Here is a 21774-nt window from a genome sequence, read left to right on the forward strand (position 1 = left end):
GCTGTTGTTGTTGAGTAGGTTTCTCACTCTCGCACAGAATAGGCGTCCGCGGTGTTCCCGTTGTGGTGATTTTGCCATCTGAATGCGGAGAATGAGAAGCAGGCATTGCTTGATGATCTTTAGTTGAGCCTGATTGCAGAGGATGCGAAGCAGGCATTGCATGATGATCTGAAGCTGAGCCCGAATGTGGAGGCTTGGAAGCAGGCATTGCTTGATAATCAAATAAAGGGGCTGAAGGTAGAGGATTGGAAGCAGGCATTGCTTGATGATCAAATAATGGGGCTGAAGGTAGAGGATTGGAAGCAGGCATTTCTTGATGAGCAGATGCTGAGCCTGAATGTGGAGGATGGGGAACTGGCAATCCTGGACCAGCTGAAACACGATGAAAAGGAATGAGCGCGTTCAAAAGGAGAAGGAAAACCAAAGTTGAGCAAAATGCTGGCAGGTGGGAAATGGTGGAGGCCATGTTTGCTCAGAAGAAATTAAGGAATTTGTGTGTGTTGTTAACTGAATGTGGACACAGTATTTATAGGGCAGTAGCCAACTTCATGCAAATCATGCCCCCGACATTTCGGCTCTAAGAATTACAACCAAACACGAAACTTTTTGTTACTCTCACTCTTTTCTTGTTTTCAGCTTTCTTGTGCTTTAATTCCAAATTTTCAGTACAAAAATTGCTGCAAGCACTTCTCATACCAGTCAAAATTAGACTACTACTTCGGGATATGCATGCAACACAGCGTGCCTGCTGATCATTTTGTGTGGTGGAGGAGGCATGCCAAATAACTCTATAAAATATAAATTTGTAATGCAATATATACAGTTTAATTACCAAATAAATTTGTAATACAAGATTGACAAGCCAAAGTACTCAACTTATGAGTTACGACCCGTGCATCCTCAATCTGCAGAATTTACTTACAGCAAGGCTTTTACAGCAGAAAAAACTCTTAGCATATCCTCTTTATCTCTGTAGCTCTTTGCCGTGAGACGCAGGGCTGCCTGAATGAAACGTAAAATGAGCATCTTCATAAATCATAACAAACAATAAGGAAAGCGTGAATAAAACAACCAAAAATGAAGTCTAGTCAAAGCATAATATGCATAACATTCATGATGGCAAGACAAGGATAGAATTGATACATGAAATTGCTATGTTCCATAAGTGTCAAGCAACTAACAAAGACCAGGAAGTCAATCAGTCAAACCTATTCTTTGTTCCATAAGACCATGGATAAAGAGCAATGATTTTTCTTCCGTATAAAATAAGCACAGGTTTCCTAAGGAAAAATTATACGTAATAAAAAGAGTATAATTCTGTGAGACTACATCTTCGAAAGTACACTTATAAATGAAACATAGAAAGGAGGTGATACCTTTTCACAGTGCTTTGGATTTTGACTATCTTCCTGGTGTTGTTAAAACTTTCTTTGCACCAGTGATCTGTGTTGCATGTTTCAGAAGAGTTGTGTAGTCTTGACTTCTTGACCATTCATCAATTTCACGAGCACGTAGAACGGGCAGAGGATGTGAAAGTTGCCTCGTTTGAGCATTTCTGGACAGCATGAGTTAAAACAGTCAACCCTAGGATGTGCATAACCAAACAAAGGGTGCTATACGTATGCTGCCACGTACCTTATATACCACCCTACTGGGCTTGAAGAAGCTTTGTCATAGGAGCGAGCTTGTTCCAAAAATGCATCCACATTTAGTTGATCAGCCAGAGAAGGGCAGCCCCCAGCTAATTTCATTAGAACAGAGATGACCACCTCTTGTGGGCACATAAAAGTAGATCTCAGAAAATCAAGATAACCAATATGAAACAGCAAGTTTATTGGAAAACAAGTAGCTACAATGAGGTTGTATACCTTTGGGTCTTGTGCAACAAGAAGGGCTGCACGATCACAAGTTAGCTCTGCTGCTCGAAGCCAACGAAATAACTGTTCTTCTAAACTCTGAGCAATCATCCCACCAAGCCCTATGAATAACACAAGTATTCAAAACAATACCTACGCATCTCTTCAGGAAGACTCTTGGGGGATGCAAATTATTATGGATCAACTATGACTATGACAATAAAGACAAATGGCGCTCAATTAACACAATCAAATACAACAAAAGTAATCAAATTACCTTAACTAAGGATAAAAGTATCTGGCACCTTACCAGGTATGGTATAAGCTCCAAGGGTAAGAATATTTGCAAATGTCAGCCATACACCATGGTCGCATTTGAGATGACCCAACTCATGAGCCAAAACAGCCTAATTTCAAGTTAAACTGCGGATATTAAAACCTGCATCATTTGAAGACAGTACTCCTACAAGATCTAAAAAGTACATGATTCGCACCCACTCCCCTCCCCCCGCGCGCATACACACACACAAAAACACATGCACAAGTTTGGGTTACAACATACATTAAGTGTGTGTATTGAGTGTTTTCGCGTGTACTGATAGACAGATAGAAAGTGGTAATGTTCCGATCTTACTACAGACCCTAGATAATACATGTATTTAAAGCATGCAGGGAAAAACCCAGAGAGAAACAGTTATGAAACTAATTTATGAATGAAGTTGAACATTAAAGCCAACTTCCAAAAGAAAAAACATCAGCAGAAAACCTTGACTGAGAACTGAGAGAAAGTGAGGATGAAAATACAAAATACGGGTTGGCAATCAACATCAAAAAGAAAATTGATCACCTGTAACTCTTCTCGAGTCAAAAGCTCCACAAGGCTAGTATGAACAACAACAAATGGCTTTTTACCACTTATTGCTAAAGTATATGCATTTGGTACAGGACTTTGACGAACATATAGATCAGGAGCATCAATATTGAGGATTTCCGCGGCCTCAACCATCAATTGATGTAGACCAGAAAGCTGATAAAACAAAAATAATACAAAATTATTGCACTAGCTTTTCTTTTTTGCTTTTCCCAAAGACAAGTTTTCCACTGGCAAGAGATGATAAACTGAACTAACCTGATCTTTAGAAACAAGAAGGGATGTTCCAATATTCTCCAGAAGCATGACTTGCTCTGCAACGGATCCTGCAACAGCCATAAAAACAAATTCAGAAAGAAGAAAAAAAAACCCAAGTCTTTAGCAAACACAGTTTGACAAAAGTTTAATTGTACACCACATTAGAGGCCTATTACCTAGAAGAATCTTTCCAAGCTCATTCAATCCTGGAATCGCCCTCAAAATCAGCGTGTTCTGCGTAATAAGGAAATAAAATTCCAAGCATATAGAAAGCATTACGTGCATAGAAGAAACATTACCAAATAGCAATGTTCGAAAAATCGCTAGGCGGTTTTTTTTTATAGTTATTTTGTATCATTATAAATTATAAATTTATACCAAAATCATGCAAAATAAAAGGATATATAAATTATAAAGTACCATAATTGATTATAAAAAAATGGGAAAAAAGTTAAGCATAAATCATATAATAGTACTACAAAGAAAAATACTTGAAATGATAAGCCTCTCAGTCTAACTCTTCCTCCTCTACATATCCCTCCAAGACTCTCTCGGTATCGGACTCAAACTCAACATCCTCGTCACTCAGAGGAGAGAGAGGCAGCGTGGTTTTCTTTAAAGTCAGGAAAAAAAAAAAAAAAAAAAAAAAAAAGGACGCCGCCTAGCGCCTAGGCCGATTTTTCGAGTACTGCCAAAGAAAAATACTTGAAATGAAAGGCTAAGCCACTCAGTCTACATATCCCTCCAAGACTCTCTCGGTATCGGACTCAAAACTCAATATCCTCGTCACTCTCTCAGAGGACAGAGAGGCAGCATGGTTTTCTTTAAAGTCAGGGGAAAGGAAAAAAAAAAAAAAAAAAAGGATGCCGCCTAGGGTATCCCTCCAAGACTCTCTCGGTGTCGGACTCAAAACTCAATATCCTCGTCACTCTCAGAGGAGAAAGAGGCAGCGTGGTTTTCTTTAAAGTCAGGGGAAAAAAAAAAAAAAAAAAAGGACGCCAGGCCGATTTTTCGAACACTGCCAAATAGCTAATCCAAATACAAATTAGCAACGGCGAGAATTATGCACCGTTAACATTTCTACTTTCTGTAGAGGAAAACTGAGAGTGAGTCAGTAAGGACTTTGAATCAACTGACTTAGGCTGTTAAGCTGTGGCTTTTGTTTTCACAGTATTTTCTTATTTTTCTAGAGAAACAAATGCCACTGACCATACAAAATATTATTCCTCACAGAGTAAACAACTAATCACACCTGTTTGTCGAGAGGGTGCCGAAAGTCATCGGCATCGAGGTTGCGAAAGACAACCGAGGAAGCTCTGCAGACGACAGCTCTATCTCTCCGATACTTCTTGACGGAGCCGAATTCAATAGTAGGTGAACCAAACCTCACATGATCGGAAGCTATGGAGCTAAAACTGATAGAATTAGGGTTCTGCTTCAGGCACAGAGAAGAGAGGGACACGGAAGCCATGGAAGCGCGCAGACAGAGCCTCTGAACTGATTAACAGTAGAGGCGTATAATATTAAAGCCTAAACTCCATTTTCTGCTTATCAGGTCTAATTTGACTGAACATGCGTCCTCCAGCCCTCAAGCGTTTGTACGTTTGTGTCCGCAGCCGTTCTTATGGTGACCGTTTGGCGCCATTTCGCTTTCAGTTGACCGGAGTTGGTTTGTTTTTGTTTGTAGCGGGTAGGGGCAAAGAGGACAATAACTCATAAGGCCCAAAAAGAGCAAATATATCGGCCCAAACCAATCCATCTGGTTGGACAGTACAGTCTAAAAAAATAAAGAGTGGGCTGAAGTGGCCCAATTTAACCTACTCCGTTTCACCAACGGAGACGACGTCGTTTAATTACAGTGTTTAACCAGTTTCACCGTCACGTTCATCAATCGATCTTCGTGATCAATCTACTTTCCTCTTCAAGTCGCAGAGTGTTCGAACAAAGTCGTAGATTTCTGGGTCCGTGATAGATACAGCCATGTTAGTTCCCTAACCTAAGCTAGCTAGGGTTTTGTTACATTGATGAACCCATGTTAGTTCCCTAACCTAAGCTAGCTAGGGTTTTGTTTACATTGATAAAGCCATGTTAACATAAGCTAACTAATTTAATGAATATTATGTTAAGGTTTACAACAGTCAGCTATGTTCTTTTGATGTTTTCTTTTGCATAGTGTGTTAGAAGACTGGATTTTTAATAGAATTTCCTCCATCTTTTGTTATTAAAAAAAGGAGGAAATCGGTGAATCGTCCGCCGACGCCGGATGTTATGGAGAATCAAGGAAAAGAGCCCACTTTTCAAGAGCTTATCAACATCGAGGTTTGTTTTTTCCATCTTTTTTTTTTTCTTTTTTACTGAAAGTCTGAGATTATTCCTTTCTCCTTTGTTTGCTGAGTTAGCTTAGCGTTTTCCGGTTGGTGGTTGACTTTTCAGTTGATTGAGAGCGGTGAAAAAGAGAGATTAATGGAGCTTCTGAGGGAAAGGCTAATAGAATGTGGGTGGAAGGATGAAATGAAAGCTCTTTGCAGGTATTATACTACTTTTTTTTTTTTTTTTCTTTTTTTCTGTTTTGAGGTCACCACTATTGCCCAGTTACTTTCTTTACACCTAAACTCCTTGACCCACATCTGCTTCTAAACCACGACCAATGAGAATGATATGGCATTGTTATGATTGGAGAGGTTTATGGTGCAAAATGACTTTTGTCCGATATCAATTACAATTCTGTGATCAATTCATAACGAGTGTATGGAAATTCATTAAAAATAAATTTCGTTATTTGATAAGTAATTTCGAGGGGGAGTTATATTTTATGATGTTTGTGGGGACCCTCGAAATGAATGAGGAACCTGAAGATGCAGAACAATTGGAAGTCTCTTTGCACACCCTCACTGGATTTATGATGCCACAAAACTATGGCCCATGTTATTAAAAATCAAATAAATCCAGTTACAGTGGTGATCAATTTGGCCAGCACTCATAACTTTAGGTAGACTCTTTTGCCATACACTTGAGGAAGATTGTTTTGAGCTCATGGTGGCTAATGAAACTAAGCTCACTTGCACAAGACGGTTCTGAGGGTTGCTGGTTACTCTACAAGACTACTAATTCAGGCTGATTTCCATGTTCTTCCTCTGGGAGATTGCGTTATGGTTTTAGGGGCTCGATGGTTTCGTAACCGGGAATCTTGTCTTTGGGATTTCAGCAGCTTCATGATGGAATCCTCTATCAATGGTCAACGCTGCATAGTATATGGGAAAATGAAGGAACCAAATGGCTAACTAAGCTATTGGTGTTTGATTATTTAGTTGTATTAAAAAACTAAGTGTTCTAGTTATGATGTTTGCGAATAGAATTGGATGCTAAGATAGCCTCAGCCAGGAGTTATAAATTTGAATAGTGCGAAGTTGTTTCTATATGTTGAACATAAGGTTTATATGCACTCAACCAAGTGTTTACCATCAAGGTTGCATATTGGACATCTTTCAACCCATGTCTATCTTTTTTATGTTAGGGCGTTTATAAAGAAAAAAGGGAGGAACAATGTTACTGTGGATGACCTTGTACATGTTATCACCCCAAAGGGCAGAGGTAAATCTTTCTTTTTTCTTCCCTTTTGATTGTCTACATGATTGCATGTTTTTCTTGGAATTTTATGATTACTTTGCTCTAAATATCACCTTCTTGGAAAACTTGACATGAAGGGAGGAGAGTTGGGCATCCCCATAAAATGTGCTTTTAGTGTCCACAAGGGAGAAGGAAGTGTCTAGATTATGGTGTTTCTGAGGAATTTTAATGAAGTCGGGTGGGTGGTTGGTGTTGGTTAGAGTGGTACTCTCATACTATGTGGTATGGGTAGGTTAGGAAGCTGCATGCCTGCAATTGTAGGTTCTGTCAGAGCCAGGGGGGTGGTGGTTTTCTGGACCTTGGTGATGGTGGATGTATGTGCTGATGGTTTGGCTGTTTTCTTTTCGTATTGATCATTAGGGACAGCAAAACCCCTCTAGTGTAGTCTTAGAACTCGCAAAATTAGTTTAAATGATGTTTCATCTCTCCATGTTCATTAGTATTTGACCTTACTGAAATCAATCTAATAGGGTGGATTCTTGGCTTCGCTAATACTAGAAATATCTAGAGTACTAACTTTAATCTCCACTGGTTTACATTATATGTATAGAATACATTTGTAGACAATGGCTTTCTGTTTGTTTTTATTCTTGCAATTTTGATGGGTTTCTTTCTAACGCTATCCTCTGTAAGTGAGACTCGGCTTCACTTGGACAAATGGGATAGGGTGTCATCCCATTTGTCCCAATGAAACTGACCAACTTGATGATACGGGCAGTCAAGGAAAAGAGATTCAGTTACCTGGATTTGATTTGACATAATCTCACCCACATTCATGTCACGTTGTTGTTGATCCCCTGTTTGCCAATAAATCCTCACTTCTCCCTACCTATAAGTGAATGAATCCTACTGTTTGAATTTGTTATTCCCTTTTGCATTGTATTGCTCTAACAATTGTAAATTCGTCAACTCTTTTCCCCGACAGCCTCCATTCCTGATTCCATAAAGGCTGAGCTTTTGCAAAGAATTCGCACATTTCTCGTATCAGCAGCTCTTTGATGCGCCATCATGGTTGCTAACTGTGACAATAGTAGGAATATGATGATGAAGCCTTTGCTGAATGAAACTCATTTGAAAACTAGTTCAGCATTGCAAAGTGCCAACATCTGTTCAATTGCTTGGAGGGTGGGTCAACTGTTATTTCTGGGAATTAAAGCTGCACGCATGAGAATTGTATCATTGTTTATGGAAAGCAACTTAACTCACATTTTTCCCATGTAATAATATTTATATATATTACAATTGTTCTTGTGGTTTGTCTTTTTTTCTAAAGTGATCACTTCATAAGAAATTTATAGTGTCGTATATTTTTATTTTGCTCTCTTTTTGGGATTTTAGGTTGAACTGCGGTATGTCACACAGCTCATGGATGTTGAATTGAAAGAACAACGAGCATTCTTCTTCTTCCCCTTTTTTATTTTATTTTTTTCCAATAAAACTAAGAAAAACCAGCACACGAACATCTCCATGGGCGGTTGCATATAAAAATAAATTTGTTTTTTGTTTCTTGCATATAAAGACTCACGCGTACTTAATATATATTTTAATAATTTCTCTCATGGGATGGGATGGGATGGGATGGGAGGGAGGGGTTTGGGAAATTAAAATACAAAATTAGTTAAATACCCATTCCTAGACATGAAACTATAAATATACCCTATACTATTCAATGTATATAAACACACCCAAAAAATACCCAAAAATGACAGCTGTTACATTTTTTAGTTTAATTACTTAAATGAAATACCTTTATTACCCATTCAGTATTAAATTAGTTTTTTTGAAAAATTTTGGACGCTCTCTCTCTCGTCTCTCTCAATTGGCGGAAACCAGGCCAGCGATCTTGGTGCTCCGGCCACGGCCAGCAGTGAGAGCGGTCGGAAAAGGATCGGCCAGGGCCGACGATCAAGTCTGGGCTAAAGCCCAGCCACATCAGCCGCTCACGACGCCGCTAAAAGCTCAGAAAGGTCTGTGGATTTCGAGTTTTCCGACGTCGTTTTCGGCGACTTCGGCTGTTGTTTCCGTCGATCGAGGTATGAAACTTCATCTACTTTTCGTACTCTAGCTGTTTATGTATGTGGTTAGGATAGATTTTGGAGTTTTGGAAATTAATCAATACACCCTAGTTTGACCGACGGCTTTGGCAGTGTTCCGAATTGCTCCAGCCACTTTTTGGCCGAGGTCCAAGACCAAAATTTACTCCCCTTGTTAGTATGAATATGTTGGTATAGGTATTGTAGGGACTTTTGGGAATTTTTAGAGATAAGTTATCATTTCACTTTGACGGTATGCTTGGTATTCGGGGTTGTTGGAATGCTAGTAGCATCTGTTTTTTGAAATAATGTTAATATGAGAACTTCAAGCGAGACAATATGAGAGGAAGCAAATTTAACAGTAGCTGTTGGCTTGTGCAATTGAGGTGCAAAGTAAACTTTTTTCTTAAATTCTTTTAGGCTTAAGAATATCATAGGGAGACAGAGAGAGCGATAGCTTGTACAGAAAATTGGACCACTTTCTGAGCATTTTTATTTTATGCTCAAGATTCTTTGCAGTTGATAACAATTGTTTTCTCTTTCTCAGTCTCCAATCTTCTTCTTTTTTTTCCTTTTTTTTTTCTTCAAATAATGGAATGCAAAATTGGAGTATTGATTGAATGGTTTCTGTTCTGATAATGGAATGCAAAATTCTCTTTTCAAATTTTGTTTGTCTCTCACTGTGCTCGGTTTTCTAGCCAGCAATATCCATTTGCTTTTGTGTCACATCAAATTTACTAATCTTAATTAGTAACCATATCCATGGAAACTGCAAAGGGGTTTGGTCAGTATAAAGTTTGTTGCCATTAGTTAGCAAGGAAGAAGACATTTAATATTTTTTACCAGTGGCAAAAAATGAAAAGAAAATCAAGGCATTGGCTGCTGCAACTCATACTGTTTGTTTCTGTCATGGCAATTTTGGCAGCAACTTGTTGCCAAACCAGTTCACCTACAGCACTTGTTCTTTCAATTTCAGTTGTATTTCAAGGTTGCTACTTTACGAACATGGGGCTTTTGCTCTGGGTTCCTAGGTTTGTTCAAAAAGGTTGTGTTTTCCGTTATGTTTTTCAAGGTTGTTGGTTTATGAACATGGGGTTTTTGTAGTTGTACATTTTTATCGTAACTATTATGCAAATGAAATATAGTTGTTAGCTTCCAGTAAGTGGTATGAATAGTTGTTAAACTGTTCATACCCTGCAATTGAGTTGATTTCTATGACATAGTATTAACAGTGTACTTCCATGACATAGTATTAACAGATTTTTCAGTAACAAAGCATGCGCTATTTTTTGCTCATATAGTTGTGCACTTAAAGTTTATGATATGCATAATGTGATTTTCACTAGGAAGGTAGTTCTATGACACAGTATTAACAGTGTACTTTTTTTTTTCTTCTTGTAGAGGGCCTTTGCGATTGCTTCTGGTAAAACTATGGACAATGTGATTTTATGATATGCAAAAATGTGATTTTTCCTAGGAAAATAGTTCTATGACATAGTATTAACAATGTACTTCTGTGACATAGTATTAACAGTGTACTTTTTTTTTCTTCTTATAAAGGTATTTCCTTGTGCCTTTGCAATTGTATCTGGTGAAACTATGGACAATTGGAGGTGGCAGCAAAGGATATCGAATCTCTTGTTAGGGTTTTTTGGATTTTTTGTATGAAATAGTATTTACAATGTTTTTCTATGAAATTGTATTAAGAATGTTTTTCTATGAAATTGTATTAACAATATAGCATGGTATTAACAATGCACTTTTATGACATGATATTAACAATGTACTTTCATGACATGGTATTAACAATGTACTTTTATGATATGATTTGCGGAGGTTTGATGGAGAATGAAGGGTTGTGGGGACAGACCCTTGGTTTTCGTTATTTTTTATTTTTTTTTAATGTTATGTTTGTACAATACTGTCCTATTGTGTAGGTAAAAAGCGCCCCTGAACAATAATGTTGTTTAAATAATATTTCAGCAAATAATAATGTCATAACAGTTTAATAGCAAGACAGTTCTACGGCATAATATTAACAGTGTAATTCTATGACAGTTCTACGGCATAGTATTAACAGTGTAATTCTATAATGTTTTTTTGGGCGGAAAGTTATGGAATACGAGATGGTACAATGTTTGGGCTTGTTTATAAATTTGGGCTGGGTTTGTTTTGGGTGTTTTTTGAGTTTTTTTCTGTTGGGCTTGATAGTGGCAGTGCTGTAATTTATTGGAACTTCAACACTAATTTGTTATTTAATAAATGGATTTTGGGTGTGTTTATGAAGTGTTTTTCATGTGGGGTTTTTTTATAATTTCAGCTCCTATTTTGGGTATATTAGTGAAGATCCCAATTAAAATTAAGTTTCCTCTTGTGCTACCCTGCTTTAAAATAAAATAATAATTTACTCTCAATTAATGCTGATAAATAATGGGAAAGAATCGGGATTTCGGGTATCCCAAATATTTTGTGTGCTGATTAATCAATTAACACCATATTCGTAAAGGAAATTTTTTGAAAAAAAAAACAGAAACAATCAATCACTATGATTTTGTTTCCTTATTCGTGACCAGAGACGGGAGCTCAATCCCTCCCGTATAAAGGAGATATCCGTAAACCTCCTTTCTTTTCATCAACCCATGATCTAAACCTAATATAAAGAACCATAAACCTCCCTCTTTTTCTTATCTGCATTGAATCTTAATCTACATAGTGAGAAGAAGCCATCGAAACTAAGGTTCTTCCTTGTTGCACCATTATTTAGTTTCAACACTTCTGTTCTTATTAATCCTTTGTTATAATTCTGTATACGTTGATTTATGTTCGGATTGTTGTGTTCATGAATTAGTTTGTCTGCAATTGATATATTCTGATTAACTGATAAGAACGAAGACTTATCGGTTATGCTTATGGTATGTGTTCTTAAAAGAAAACGCCTTTTAGTTTGATAATATGTACGGGGAGTGGGTTTGAACTCGGCGATGTAATATGTTCTAACATGATCTTATCTTGCTGTTTTTTTCTTAGAACAAGAACATAGACATGGGTCGACGTAAGACAAAGCTAGCTTTGGAGCTGATTCAGGACGACAAAGCTCGGAAGGTTACTTTTCGAAAGAGAAAGAATGGATTGTTTAAGAAGGCTTTTGAGTTAACCACCCTTTGTGATGTGAAGGTGTGTACAATCGTTTATGAGAAGAAATCCGAGGGCAAACTGGCCCCTCCTCAAACCTTCCCAGCGAAATTTGAAGAGGTGAAGGAAATCATTGACAAGTACAAGTCCAATTCATCAAAGATCAAGAAAGTTCAGAACTTGGCTGACTTTTATGCCACCCAAACAATGCAAGTTAAGAAAGAGATTGTGAAACTACGCACTAAGAGTTATGAAGAGAAGTATCCTACATGGGACGACCGTCTTAATGAGTATTCATTGGACCAAATGCACGAGCTTTTAAACAATTTAGAGGCCAAAATTCAAGCTGCCCACAGGATACACAACATGATGATGATCGATTCAAAGAAACCTGCGGTACAAGATTATATACCCCCAATGGTGAGTGAGTACCCTTTAATTCTCAACTTTCTCTCTAACTCTTTTTCTTGAACATACTTTTTTTTTTATACAAGCGATACTCTAAAATACTCTAACTCACTGCTCTAGCCAACTGGTCTAACGCACGAATGGTATATGTTCTTATTTTGGTGCTAATAATTAGCATGCTCCTGTTTCTTTGACATAATGTGCAGGCCTTGGTTCAAAGCAACCTAGACCCTCCATTTCTTTCAATGGTTGATGATCAGAACCCTAGTAATTATGGTTCAATGGGGATGAGCGAAAGTGGCTGGGATCAATTTGCAACTGCAAGCACTTCATGGGCCAATAACAACATTCAGTATGCTCCATCAAATGCTTCGGATTATAAGGGCACGACATCTATCTGGGATTATGACCTGTTTGGAATTGATGCAGTTCCTCTGCAATATGGGAATATGGAGGAGAAGCCGACATTCTATAATAATAATAATAATCCCATGCAACCACCATATATGTACGACCCGATATTGTCCAGTGCTGCTACGACATCTCAAGTTGAACAACAACAACAACAACTAAGCGTTGAACATCCTGTGGACGTGCCTCCGCTAAATGTTGCATATGATGAACCGCTTTCTCTATCCTTGCAACCAAGTCATACCGATTGTCCAGTCTCGGCAGCTTCTTTTTCATTTGAATATCAACAGTTTGCTACTTCATCTCAGTCTCAATCTCAATCTCAATCTCAATCTTATGTTGATGATCAAGTGCGCACGTTGTACGACAGCATGTTCCAATTCAAACAGAACAACGTATCCACGTATAAATAGGCCTCAGGGTTCTTGGCGGGATTTGGGTTTTAAGGTTCGTTCAACTTTTATTCAGTATAGGCTAGACAAGGAGTTCTGGCTATTTTTAAACTTTGGCTCACTTTTTTGATAGAGATACTATATATAGAAGCTTTGGCTTGCTTGAAGATATGTACTTGTTAATCTATTAGGCGTCAGCCTATTTGCATTCTATAAATATCACTAACTAGTTTTATTAATGTAGTATTATTTCTCTTCTCAAGTTCAATTCGGGGGGCAAAATGTCATCCCAAAGCAACATTCCTTGTTTGATTTTTTTGCATCGGATGCTTTTTCTCTTGTTTACATTGGATCCCTTGGCTTATCATAATTATGCACCATTTTTTCGATTTTCCCGCAAAAGCCCTTACACGTTTACCAATATCTATGTTATTGCCCTAGAATTGATAGAAATCACAAACGCACGCCGGATTTGAGCTTTTGGAAGAGACTTAACTTACTATATGAGTAAAGAAGACGGTAGATGCTCTCCAAATTGACCAAACCAACACAAGGAACAACCCAATAGATTAGAGACACATCGCATCAAGGACTTGGCCTTCAGAGGTTTTACCACTCCTACATTACATTACAGAGCAGTCATATATCTCTTTTACATCTTGCGACTTCATTTTTCATCATCATAAAACCCGAGCTCTCAAATGTTGTACAACTTAAACAAGTATCTTCACAAGAGACACACTCACTTATTCAGCAGGCTCTCACTCACGCTAAGCACTATATAACTCCACAAGATAAAGTAAATACCAGACTTAACCCCCAAGCTTGCGCTCCATGGAAAAGCTGTTGAAAGCACACAGCTGACATGCACCACAAAAAACCTACTACATCGGCATCTTGCTGCCAACATTTAGCTTATGCTGCAGAGCCCGCTTGTTCGCATAGGTCCAATAGATCCAGGGTCTGAAAAATCGTCAAATAGGTTCGTATGAAGCCAGTAAAATTTAACTCAAAGAAGAAAACAATGCAACCAGTGACTTAGGTGCCATACCTCAGGAATTGACAGCTCAAGACGAAACTTGGGACCATCATAGTGGTGCAAGACTGGCCTGAAGGCATCTTCTTCCAAAGCCTTGCAGAGTTTCCTAACGCGGATCCTTACCTAATAATTATTTATATGGAAGGAGACGGTCTCCATCAATAAATTGGATAAATGGCTCTCAAACCCAAAGACGAAAAGAAGATAAATGCCTAAAACCAAAAGAACAAAGCTTTCTTTATCGTTACAAATTCTACCTGAGCAGGAAATCTCGACTCGCCTTTACATTTCTTGTCTTCCCAAGCAGTTGGATCAATGTTTGAACCACCAAAGCTTGCTGCCTGCACAAAAGCAATTGAAAAAGGATCAAATAATAAGCTAAGATGATAGCCCAAGTCAGCATACATGCTATACCACCAAGAATATTGCAGCCAAAACATATGAATGAATACAATATATAGGAAGTTTGAGAACAAACCTCGAAAATGCCATGCAGTTGGTGTGTTGTATAGTTGTAGAGAAACAAAGGCAAGCCTGGTGTTATTGCCCGAACAGAATCCCTATATCTTGGAGGTAAACCTAGTATATAGATATAAAGATTAACACATACACACAGAAGGAATAAAAACTGTATAATTTATAAGCATAATCTGCATTTATTGGTAACTCCATTAATTAAGTTGCATGGGTAGAGGAATATGTACAAACATCATAAACCATTTCATCCAATGTATTTTATTCCTAGTTACAACTTTTATGCATTCAAACCCCTTAAGGATCCCTTTACATGAACTATTATCTCTGTAAAGACTGCAAATGCAGAGAATGCAAGCTAAGAATTAGTCATTTTAACCCATACCTTAAGTTATAACCCACAATCTTTAAAAACAAATAAATAAAACTAAAAAAATTACAAATCTAAAACAGATTCTTAAGGAAGATAAGAATAAATTAAATTTACCAAATAATTGTCGCTTTAAATCTTCCTGCATTGTGTCATTGTTACACACAAAGATGTAACCTCCAAGCACCTCATTTCTCGGGAGCGTCTCGGTTGCCGGCAAGGTCTTGAACCTTTTTTCAACAGTATTTGCAGATTCATTGTTGATATTGCTGTTGTTGATTTCTTTGTTGCTGTACTTGTTACCAGTCATGTTTCCCACAACACTTGCATTGTTTTTCTGATAAACTGCATTCATGTTATAAATACCATTCCTAAAGGAACTTTTGCTCACATTTTCATTTACTTTAGAGTCCAAGCTCAGCATGTTAAAGTTAAGGCTTTCAAATTTGTTATCTTCCTGGAACCCAAATTTATCCCTTGCCCTTGTCTCGGCTGGGCCCTTTGAAAGATCAAGGTTATTCATACGCTCGCCCTTTACCCTTGTCTGCTCAGCCAACTTTGAAGCAGCCATAAACCATTTTTGATCTTCTGCGACTTTTGACTGTCCTCGAAGCTCATCACCCAATTGCCAAAAGCTGTTCATGCTGTCCATCTTGCAAAATATACTCAGATTGACAGATCCTACAAAACGGTTTTCCAGAAACCAGAAAAAGAACTTTTTTTATTATTAGAAGGAGAAAGGGAAATTAACTTAACAGCTCAAAGAATAAAAAATGGGATTGAGAACAGAAAAATCAGTTAAACCCAAAAAAGTTAAAGCATATAGTAAATAGGTATAATAATGCAAAGCATGCTTATCTAATTTTAGAAAAGCACAAAGGCAGTGATAACGGAACAAATGCTGATAGGAACTTTGATTAAACAGCATTAAAGGAAGATTCTATAAATTAAGAAAGGATAAGGGGACAACATTAATAATTGGCTCACATAAGTAGCATATACTGAAAAGATGAACCATATTAGTTCAATGCTGAGTTGAACGGAAGAGGATAAGAGAATCATGAGAACAGCTCATATGTTCATGAAAGAAAGAGTCATGTTACCATCATATTATACATGCACAAAAGAAAAAAGAAGTGGATGAAAATAAAGGTTTACGAGATAAATTGGCAGATAAGGTAATACTAACTTTCGCAAGTAAATAAACATGCTGTTTTACCATTTTATAAGTGCAAAATAACTATTAATCAAAAGAAAAGTACAAATATTTTATATAAAAAAATCCAAAAAGATGATTTTGAGATACTCATGTCAATGTACAGCATGATTTAGAACTGACCCAGACACCTGAAGAAGCTAAATATTTGAGTTTCATAGTTTTCATTCTGCATTTACTCCATTTTCCAACCAACCAAACAAGTAAAAGAAAAAATTTACACCGATTAAAAAGTCAACCAAATGACAGAAAATAAAAAAAAAATTGGAACAACGCAAGTTCCAACTACCAACATTACTCCAAATCCGAAGCTGAAAATGAACTAATCAGCTGCAAAAATACTTAAATCCAAAAGGTTTCTTACACATCAACGTATATGTAACAAATTCAAAGATCCAAAACACGCATTTGAGATTAAAACAATAAGAAGGGTAAAGCAACAGAAATTGAGGAGGAGAAGATGCAATTCGCAAAATGTGACAAGTAATTACCAATTAACAGAGAGAAGAAGCACACAAAAGCTTCAATTACTAGCTTAAAGAAGAAAAGTGAAGGGCTTAAGGCCTTGATTTTGTGTAGTAAGAGTGAATTTTTGAAGCCTTAGAGAACCCTAGATTTGGGGATCAGAAGCTCACCTTACCTTTTATCTGCTTTGCCCTGTGAACCCGGAAGACACGACAGAGGAGGAGTGCAGCTGGATCTTTATTGTTATATATATGGTACAGTTTACCGGAAATGCCCTTGCAGGTTTGGTGAATCACATCCGTTGCCACTCCGGGTTTTCATTTTGAGTATCTTTTTGTGTGGTCACAAAGTAGTCACGATTCAATTAACGGGTGTACTTGATAAAGTAGTTATGTAGAATGTATTGACCATTAAATGCTTGGACAATTTCACTAACCACAATGATACTTCAAGTTACGTCTTTCTAATTGTAAAAGACCATTCCAAATTACTCAAATTATCTACAAAATTTTCTATGGAGTAAATAACTTGTGTTAGGTTCAAGTGATAAAGACTTTAATGCTAGAGAAATGTTCATCTAAATTCATACCATGTATTTAATAGATTTAAACAACAAAAACCCACAAACGATAGTCTAAAAAACTCTAAATTAATAGAATATACAGAGTGAAGGACTTGAAGTCAGGTATAAGTGTGTGGACTCACTACCTTAATCAATGTGAGCACCCTTGTTAAATACCAACATTTGCCATTTTTTATTTTTTTTTTGTTATGAGAAATTGTGGGATTGCATTTATAATTTAGCTCAAAAAATCACTAGCCACAAACGACCAATAGAAACTAGCAAAATGGGCATTCAATAACGAAGAGATCTAACATCAAAATTAAGATAATTTGGAGCTCATCTGTTAACGATCACGCATGATTGAAAAAATTCGCAAAATGGTGGTAAAAATTTGACGCTGAAACGCAGGTGGAGATCCAACGTCGAGATGTATTCACATGTGATGAGTGGAGGAAAATCATAACAAAATTAAAATAGATAGGGGAATCCTTATGTCTTTGAAAATGGAATAAGAGAGGAAGAACAATGGCTTCCTCCTCTCAAAGTGAAAACGACTCTAGATGAATTTTTGTAAGAAAAGGGGACTAGGGTTTTCGGGAGCTTTTCTATTGCAGATCAACATTTGCCTTGTTTAAATGAAGTCTCTAATTAAAGTGTTGGTCAAATAAGAAACAATTAGACACAACAATTAACCTCGAAAATTAAGTGAAATACTATGGGGATAAATCCAATGAGGAACAAAATGACAAAAGAGGGACGTGGTATGTGCAGACGATGCGCACATCCAATTCAGATGAACTACTTGGAATTTAATTCATTTTATATTTTTCTGTTCAGATGAATTCGAAATTAGATTCCAGTAGTTTTTGGAATGTTGCGATGTGGCTCTGTCTGTCTGTCGGCAAGACTGGCGGGAGAGGAGAGTCTTAGGGTAGTAATACTATCACTGTGTGCTTCCTCCGCAAACGAGCTTTGTCGTTTTTCCTGATCCATTTGGAAAATAACCATGAAATTCGCTGGCCTGGTCGCATATAAACTACAAGTAGTGTAGACAACTATCGACTTGTAATAATAATAATCCAGATAATACTTTTCTTTCTACCAATAGATAGAATTAATAAAATTATAATAATAATGATTGGTTAATGTAATTAGGAAGAAGAGTCTCCTATTAAATGTCTGTTGAGCTGCAGACCACAACTTGTTTAAGCGGTTTTTTAAAATGAAGTTGGTGGGAACGGGAATCGGAATGGGAATGGGATTGGGATTGGGATTGGTTGGCATGTGACGTATGGGTTGTTGAATCAACATCAAAACGGGGACACTTTTATTTCACGTGCCTTCTGCACCTTTTTTGTACAAAAAATATCACCAAAATATCTATGTCTCTCTCTCCCTCATATGTGTACAGTGGAAGTTGAACGACTATATGGTCCCGTTTAATTTATAGAAAAATATGTTTGAGAATGAGAAATTAATTGCTTTCTCATGTTTGGTAAGTAAGTCAATGTATGAGAAATTGTTGCTTGACTCATAAGAAAGTAAGAGGGAAAGTGAACTTTTCCTCCAAAATTGGATTTTGTTTTTTCTCATCATGGAAAAGTTTGGGGAAAATGAGCCAACATTAAATACATATTTTTCATGATCATTTTGTCCCCATTAACAATTTAGAATTATAATATATCATTAAATGTTTAATATGAGTATAATTGAAAAATTATACAAACTTTGTTTTTCATTCCTACTCAGAATGATATCTCCCGATTACTTTCCTAATATTACCAAACGTGAGAAAAAAATATTATATTTTCTATCCCTTGAGAAATGACATTAGTAATAATTTCTCCTCAAATTCGTGATGTGAACTAAATAGGGCCTTTATGCATAATGCGACAACACATGACTCTATAGCATAACATATCGCTCTTTTGGGCTTGTGTTCTGTTATGTGAGTTTTGTTATTCTTTGTACGTGGGCCTTATGTGAATTATGCTTCCTTCCTTTGGGGGGCTTTAGGCTTAATTTGTAAGCAAGTGATGGGCTTGGGCTAATGTTATCAGACATGATGAACTTTAGCGTTGGCCCTAATTTCCCCGTGTGACTGTGAAGTGTCAAATTGTCATTAAACCTGCATCTCCTTAGAGCAAGTCCAGCAGCACTTTTTGGACTCGGGCTGGGGGGGGGGGGGTTGGGGCAAAAAACGATTCCAGCAGCAAAAGTCCAGCCCGGGCAGAGTGGGGGCCACCAAAACTGGGCTGGCCCGAAGGCGGAATTGGCCCGAGCTCGGGCCCGAGGCGTGGGACAAAACAACTGACGCCAGCATGGCGTCAGCCCTGAATTTTTGAAATTTTTTTTACCGTTGGCGCGTGCATTGCACGCGCCAACGTTAAAAAAAAATTTCAACTCAGCGCTACAGTGCCGCCAACGGCTCTTTGACACGTGGCGGCCTCTGGTCGCTCCGATTGGAATTTTTTGTTCAATCCAACGGCAGCCAATATTTCTGCCCAAAAAAATTGAAAAAAAATCGAATTTTTTTTTAAAAAAATACACAAAAATTACAGAATTTTTTGTGTATAAATACCAACCAATACTCTTCACTTTTAACACCAAATCCTCATATATTTTCTTCTCCTTCTACTATTGTTCACTTTCTTCTCAAAAAATTTTCACTTTCTATTCAATATTTTTTCACTTTGAAGTTGTAATTTTTTTTCTAGCATATTATGGGTTCTTCTAATGAAAATGGAGGGGCATGGAGCATGATAGAAGATGTTAGCTTGTGTGAGGCTTGGGTCCAAGTTAGTCATTGTCCAGTAACGGGCAATGAGATTAAATTTTCTCATATGTGGAAAAAAATTCATCAAGCATTTTGTGAAAGGGCAATTGGTTCTACACGTACAGAAATGGCATTATCCAGTAGGTGGAAAGTTCTTAATAAAGAGTTGGGGAAATGGAGAAATGCTTTAGCAAAAGCGATTGACAACCAACGAAGCGGAGAAAATCTTAGCAATGAGGTAAATTATTTGTCATTTTTCTTCTATTAATTTCTATGTCATATTAATTTTTATTTTAATGTTTCTTGCAATTTATATATTTAGTTAATATGTCTCTATTTTTGTTAATACATGTTGCATTTTTTTTTATTGTTTCTTTAATTTCCATTAGTTTTTTTTGTACATGTTGCATTGCCAATATTTGAAAAATTCTCTTGCATTTCCATTTCATTTTTTTTTTTTATAGATTATACAAGCACAAATGTGGTTTGGTGCTACCGGCCAAGGGAAAAAAAGTTTTAACCATACCCATTGTTGGGAGGTGGTGAAGACTTGTAAGAGATTCCAAATTATTCCAACCGGTCCGACGGTAGTCTTGAACGAGACTCCACTTCATGAGACTCCGGCATCGGATTCACCTATGGATTCCCCGATGAGTCAAGACTCACCCATTGAAAATATTCCAAGGCCTATTGGGAGGAAGGCGGCGAAGGCGAAGAGAGGGAGTAATTCTAGCAAGAATGCATCTCAATTTTTGGAGGAACTTTCAAAGCACCAAGCCATGAGAATTGAAATGGACTTGAAACAACAAGAGCACGATATGGCAGTTCAAGTAGAATATGCAAAAGAAAGGGAGTATGTACGCAAAGAAAGGGAGTATGTACGCGAACAAAACATTGAAAAAAAAGATCGGGAAACCATGGCCATGGATACAAGCCATATGTCTCCTGAAACAAAACAATTTTGGAAGCTAGAACGAATGGATGTTATGAGACGAAGACTTTTTCGTGACGATGGACCTAGCAACACGGATTGGTTAAATGATGGAAACCATTAAAATAGTTTGTTTGCCTTTAATGTCTTAGTTTACTTGCCTTTGATTTCATTGTTTTTTTTTTTTTTTGTTTAATTCATGTACCTTTGATTTCATTGTATTTTTTGTTTTGTTTAATTCATGTATTTTATTTTATTATTAGTTGTATTGCTTTTCTTTTATTCAATAAAGAAAATATTCAACAAAATTCCTTTTTATTCAAAACATTCCATACATAAAAAACAAACCACAACCAAAGCATAAAAAATAAAACAAACCACAACCAAAGCATAAAAAATAAAACAAACCACAACCAAAGCATAAAAAATAAAACAAACCACAACCAAAGCATAAAAAATAAACAACCACAACCAAAGCATAAAAACAACTTCTTCACTTCACTTTATTCACCTTCATTTCCTTCATGACCTTTCACCGCCCATAAATGCTCCATCAAGTCAACTTGACGGTGTTCATGAATATAGGACGATTGCATCTCCGTGTAGCGATCAATCATACGGGGCATGAAACTACCGTCTCTAACCAACGGTTCATGCTGCACTGCTTCTCCATTTGGCCCCACTAGTTTTTCATAAATTCGTGTTAGGGCCGTGTCCATGGGATTTGGTTCATACACGTCATCAGCATCGTAATCATATTCATCTTCCACAATCATGTTATGGAGGATGATACAAGTCATCATTACACTCCTAAGCACCTCCTCGTCAAATAGACGTGCTGCGCCCCTGATAATAGCCCACCTAGCTTGAAGGATACCAAAGCACCTCTCAACATCTTTTCTGTACCCCTCTTGATAGCGAGCAAAAAATTTTTGCTTATGGGATCGGGG

General features: G+C 37.2%; 4 protein-coding genes across 7 annotated transcripts; 2 read left to right on the plus strand and 2 right to left on the minus strand.

Annotated features, from left to right (window-relative positions):
* Positions 1 to 783: 783 nt before the first annotated feature.
* LOC117623034 (protease HtpX homolog) lies at positions 784 to 4582 on the minus strand. Of its 2 annotated transcripts, XM_034353873.1 has the most exons (9): positions 4238 to 4582; positions 3162 to 3219; positions 2986 to 3053; positions 2704 to 2883; positions 2167 to 2263; positions 1869 to 1978; positions 1636 to 1769; positions 1377 to 1555; positions 784 to 1002 (listed from the first exon to the last, which is right to left on the minus strand). In XM_034353873.1, the coding sequence occupies exons 1-8, from the start codon at positions 4454 to 4456 to the stop codon at positions 1402 to 1404; spliced, it is 1020 nt and encodes a 339-aa protein (XP_034209764.1). In that variant the 5' UTR covers positions 4457 to 4582; the 3' UTR covers positions 784 to 1002; positions 1377 to 1401. The 2 variants fall into 2 exon arrangements, with proteins under 2 accessions (XP_034209764.1, XP_034209765.1); XM_034353874.1 differs by lacking the exons at positions 784 to 1002; positions 1377 to 1555 and having other exon boundaries at positions 1642 to 1771.
* A 213-nt stretch (positions 4583 to 4795) lies between these two features.
* Positions 4796 to 7876, plus strand: LOC117623037 (transcription and mRNA export factor ENY2). 2 transcript variants are annotated; one of them, XM_034353879.1, is made up of 5 exons: positions 4796 to 4967; positions 5217 to 5304; positions 5419 to 5513; positions 6500 to 6576; positions 7538 to 7876. In XM_034353879.1, coding segments are annotated over exons 1-5 (336 nt in total). In that variant the 5' UTR covers positions 4796 to 4965; the 3' UTR covers positions 7612 to 7876. The 2 variants fall into 2 exon arrangements, with proteins under 2 accessions (XP_034209770.1, XP_034209771.1); XM_034353880.1 differs by having other exon boundaries at positions 4901 to 5019.
* A 3741-nt stretch (positions 7877 to 11617) lies between these two features.
* Positions 11618 to 12248, plus strand: LOC117623036 (agamous-like MADS-box protein AGL82). The gene has a single exon (XM_034353878.1). The coding sequence runs from the start codon at positions 11688 to 11690 to the stop codon at positions 12246 to 12248; it is 561 nt and encodes a 186-aa protein (XP_034209769.1). The 5' UTR covers positions 11618 to 11687.
* A 1275-nt stretch (positions 12249 to 13523) lies between these two features.
* On the minus strand, positions 13524 to 16788 carry LOC117623035 (B2 protein). 2 transcript variants are annotated; one of them, XM_034353877.1, is made up of 6 exons: positions 16728 to 16788; positions 14989 to 15552; positions 14506 to 14606; positions 14285 to 14368; positions 14040 to 14150; positions 13524 to 13951 (listed from the first exon to the last, which is right to left on the minus strand). In XM_034353877.1, the coding sequence occupies exons 2-6, from the start codon at positions 15521 to 15523 to the stop codon at positions 13904 to 13906; spliced, it is 879 nt and encodes a 292-aa protein (XP_034209768.1). In that variant the 5' UTR covers positions 15524 to 15552; positions 16728 to 16788; the 3' UTR covers positions 13524 to 13903. The 2 variants fall into 2 exon arrangements, with proteins under 2 accessions (XP_034209768.1, XP_034209767.1); XM_034353876.1 differs by having other exon boundaries at positions 16723 to 16781.
* Between the last annotated feature and the right edge of the window lie 4986 nt (positions 16789 to 21774).

The sequence above is a fragment of the Prunus dulcis genome, chromosome 3 (assembly GCF_902201215.1).
Source record: "Prunus dulcis chromosome 3, ALMONDv2, whole genome shotgun sequence".
Classification (NCBI taxonomy): domain Eukaryota; kingdom Viridiplantae; phylum Streptophyta; class Magnoliopsida; order Rosales; family Rosaceae; genus Prunus; species Prunus dulcis.

Excerpts from the sequence above, each read along its gene's own strand:
- LOC117623035 (XM_034353877.1), bottom strand. The coding sequence starts at position 15,523 with ATGGACAGCATGAACAGCTTTTGGCAATTGGGTGATGAGCTTCGAGGA. Across the intron at positions 14,607-14,988 it reads TTTAAAGCGACAATTATTTG|GTTTACCTCCAAGATATAGG; the intron begins GTAAATTTAATT and ends TCTATATACTAG. Across the intron at positions 14,151-14,284 it reads AGTCGAGATTTCCTGCTCAG|GTAAGGATCCGCGTTAGGAA; the intron begins GTAGAATTTGTA and ends AATAATTATTAG.
- LOC117623037 (XM_034353879.1), top strand. Across the intron at positions 5,305-5,418 it reads AAGAGCTTATCAACATCGAG|TTGATTGAGAGCGGTGAAAA; the intron begins GTTTGTTTTTTC and ends TTGACTTTTCAG. Across the intron at positions 6,577-7,537 it reads TATCACCCCAAAGGGCAGAG|CCTCCATTCCTGATTCCATA; the intron begins GTAAATCTTTCT and ends TTTCCCCGACAG.
- LOC117623034 (XM_034353873.1), bottom strand. The coding sequence starts at position 4,456 with ATGGCTTCCGTGTCCCTCTCTTCTCTGTGCCTGAAGCAGAACCCTAAT. Across the intron at positions 2,264-2,703 it reads TGACTCGAGAAGAGTTACAG|GCTGTTTTGGCTCATGAGTT; the intron begins GTGATCAATTTT and ends ACTTGAAATTAG. Across the intron at positions 1,556-1,635 it reads CCAGTAGGGTGGTATATAAG|AAATGCTCAAACGAGGCAAC; the intron begins GTACGTGGCAGC and ends CATGCTGTCCAG.
- LOC117623036 (XM_034353878.1), top strand. The coding sequence starts at position 11,688 with ATGGGTCGACGTAAGACAAAGCTAGCTTTGGAGCTGATTCAGGACGAC.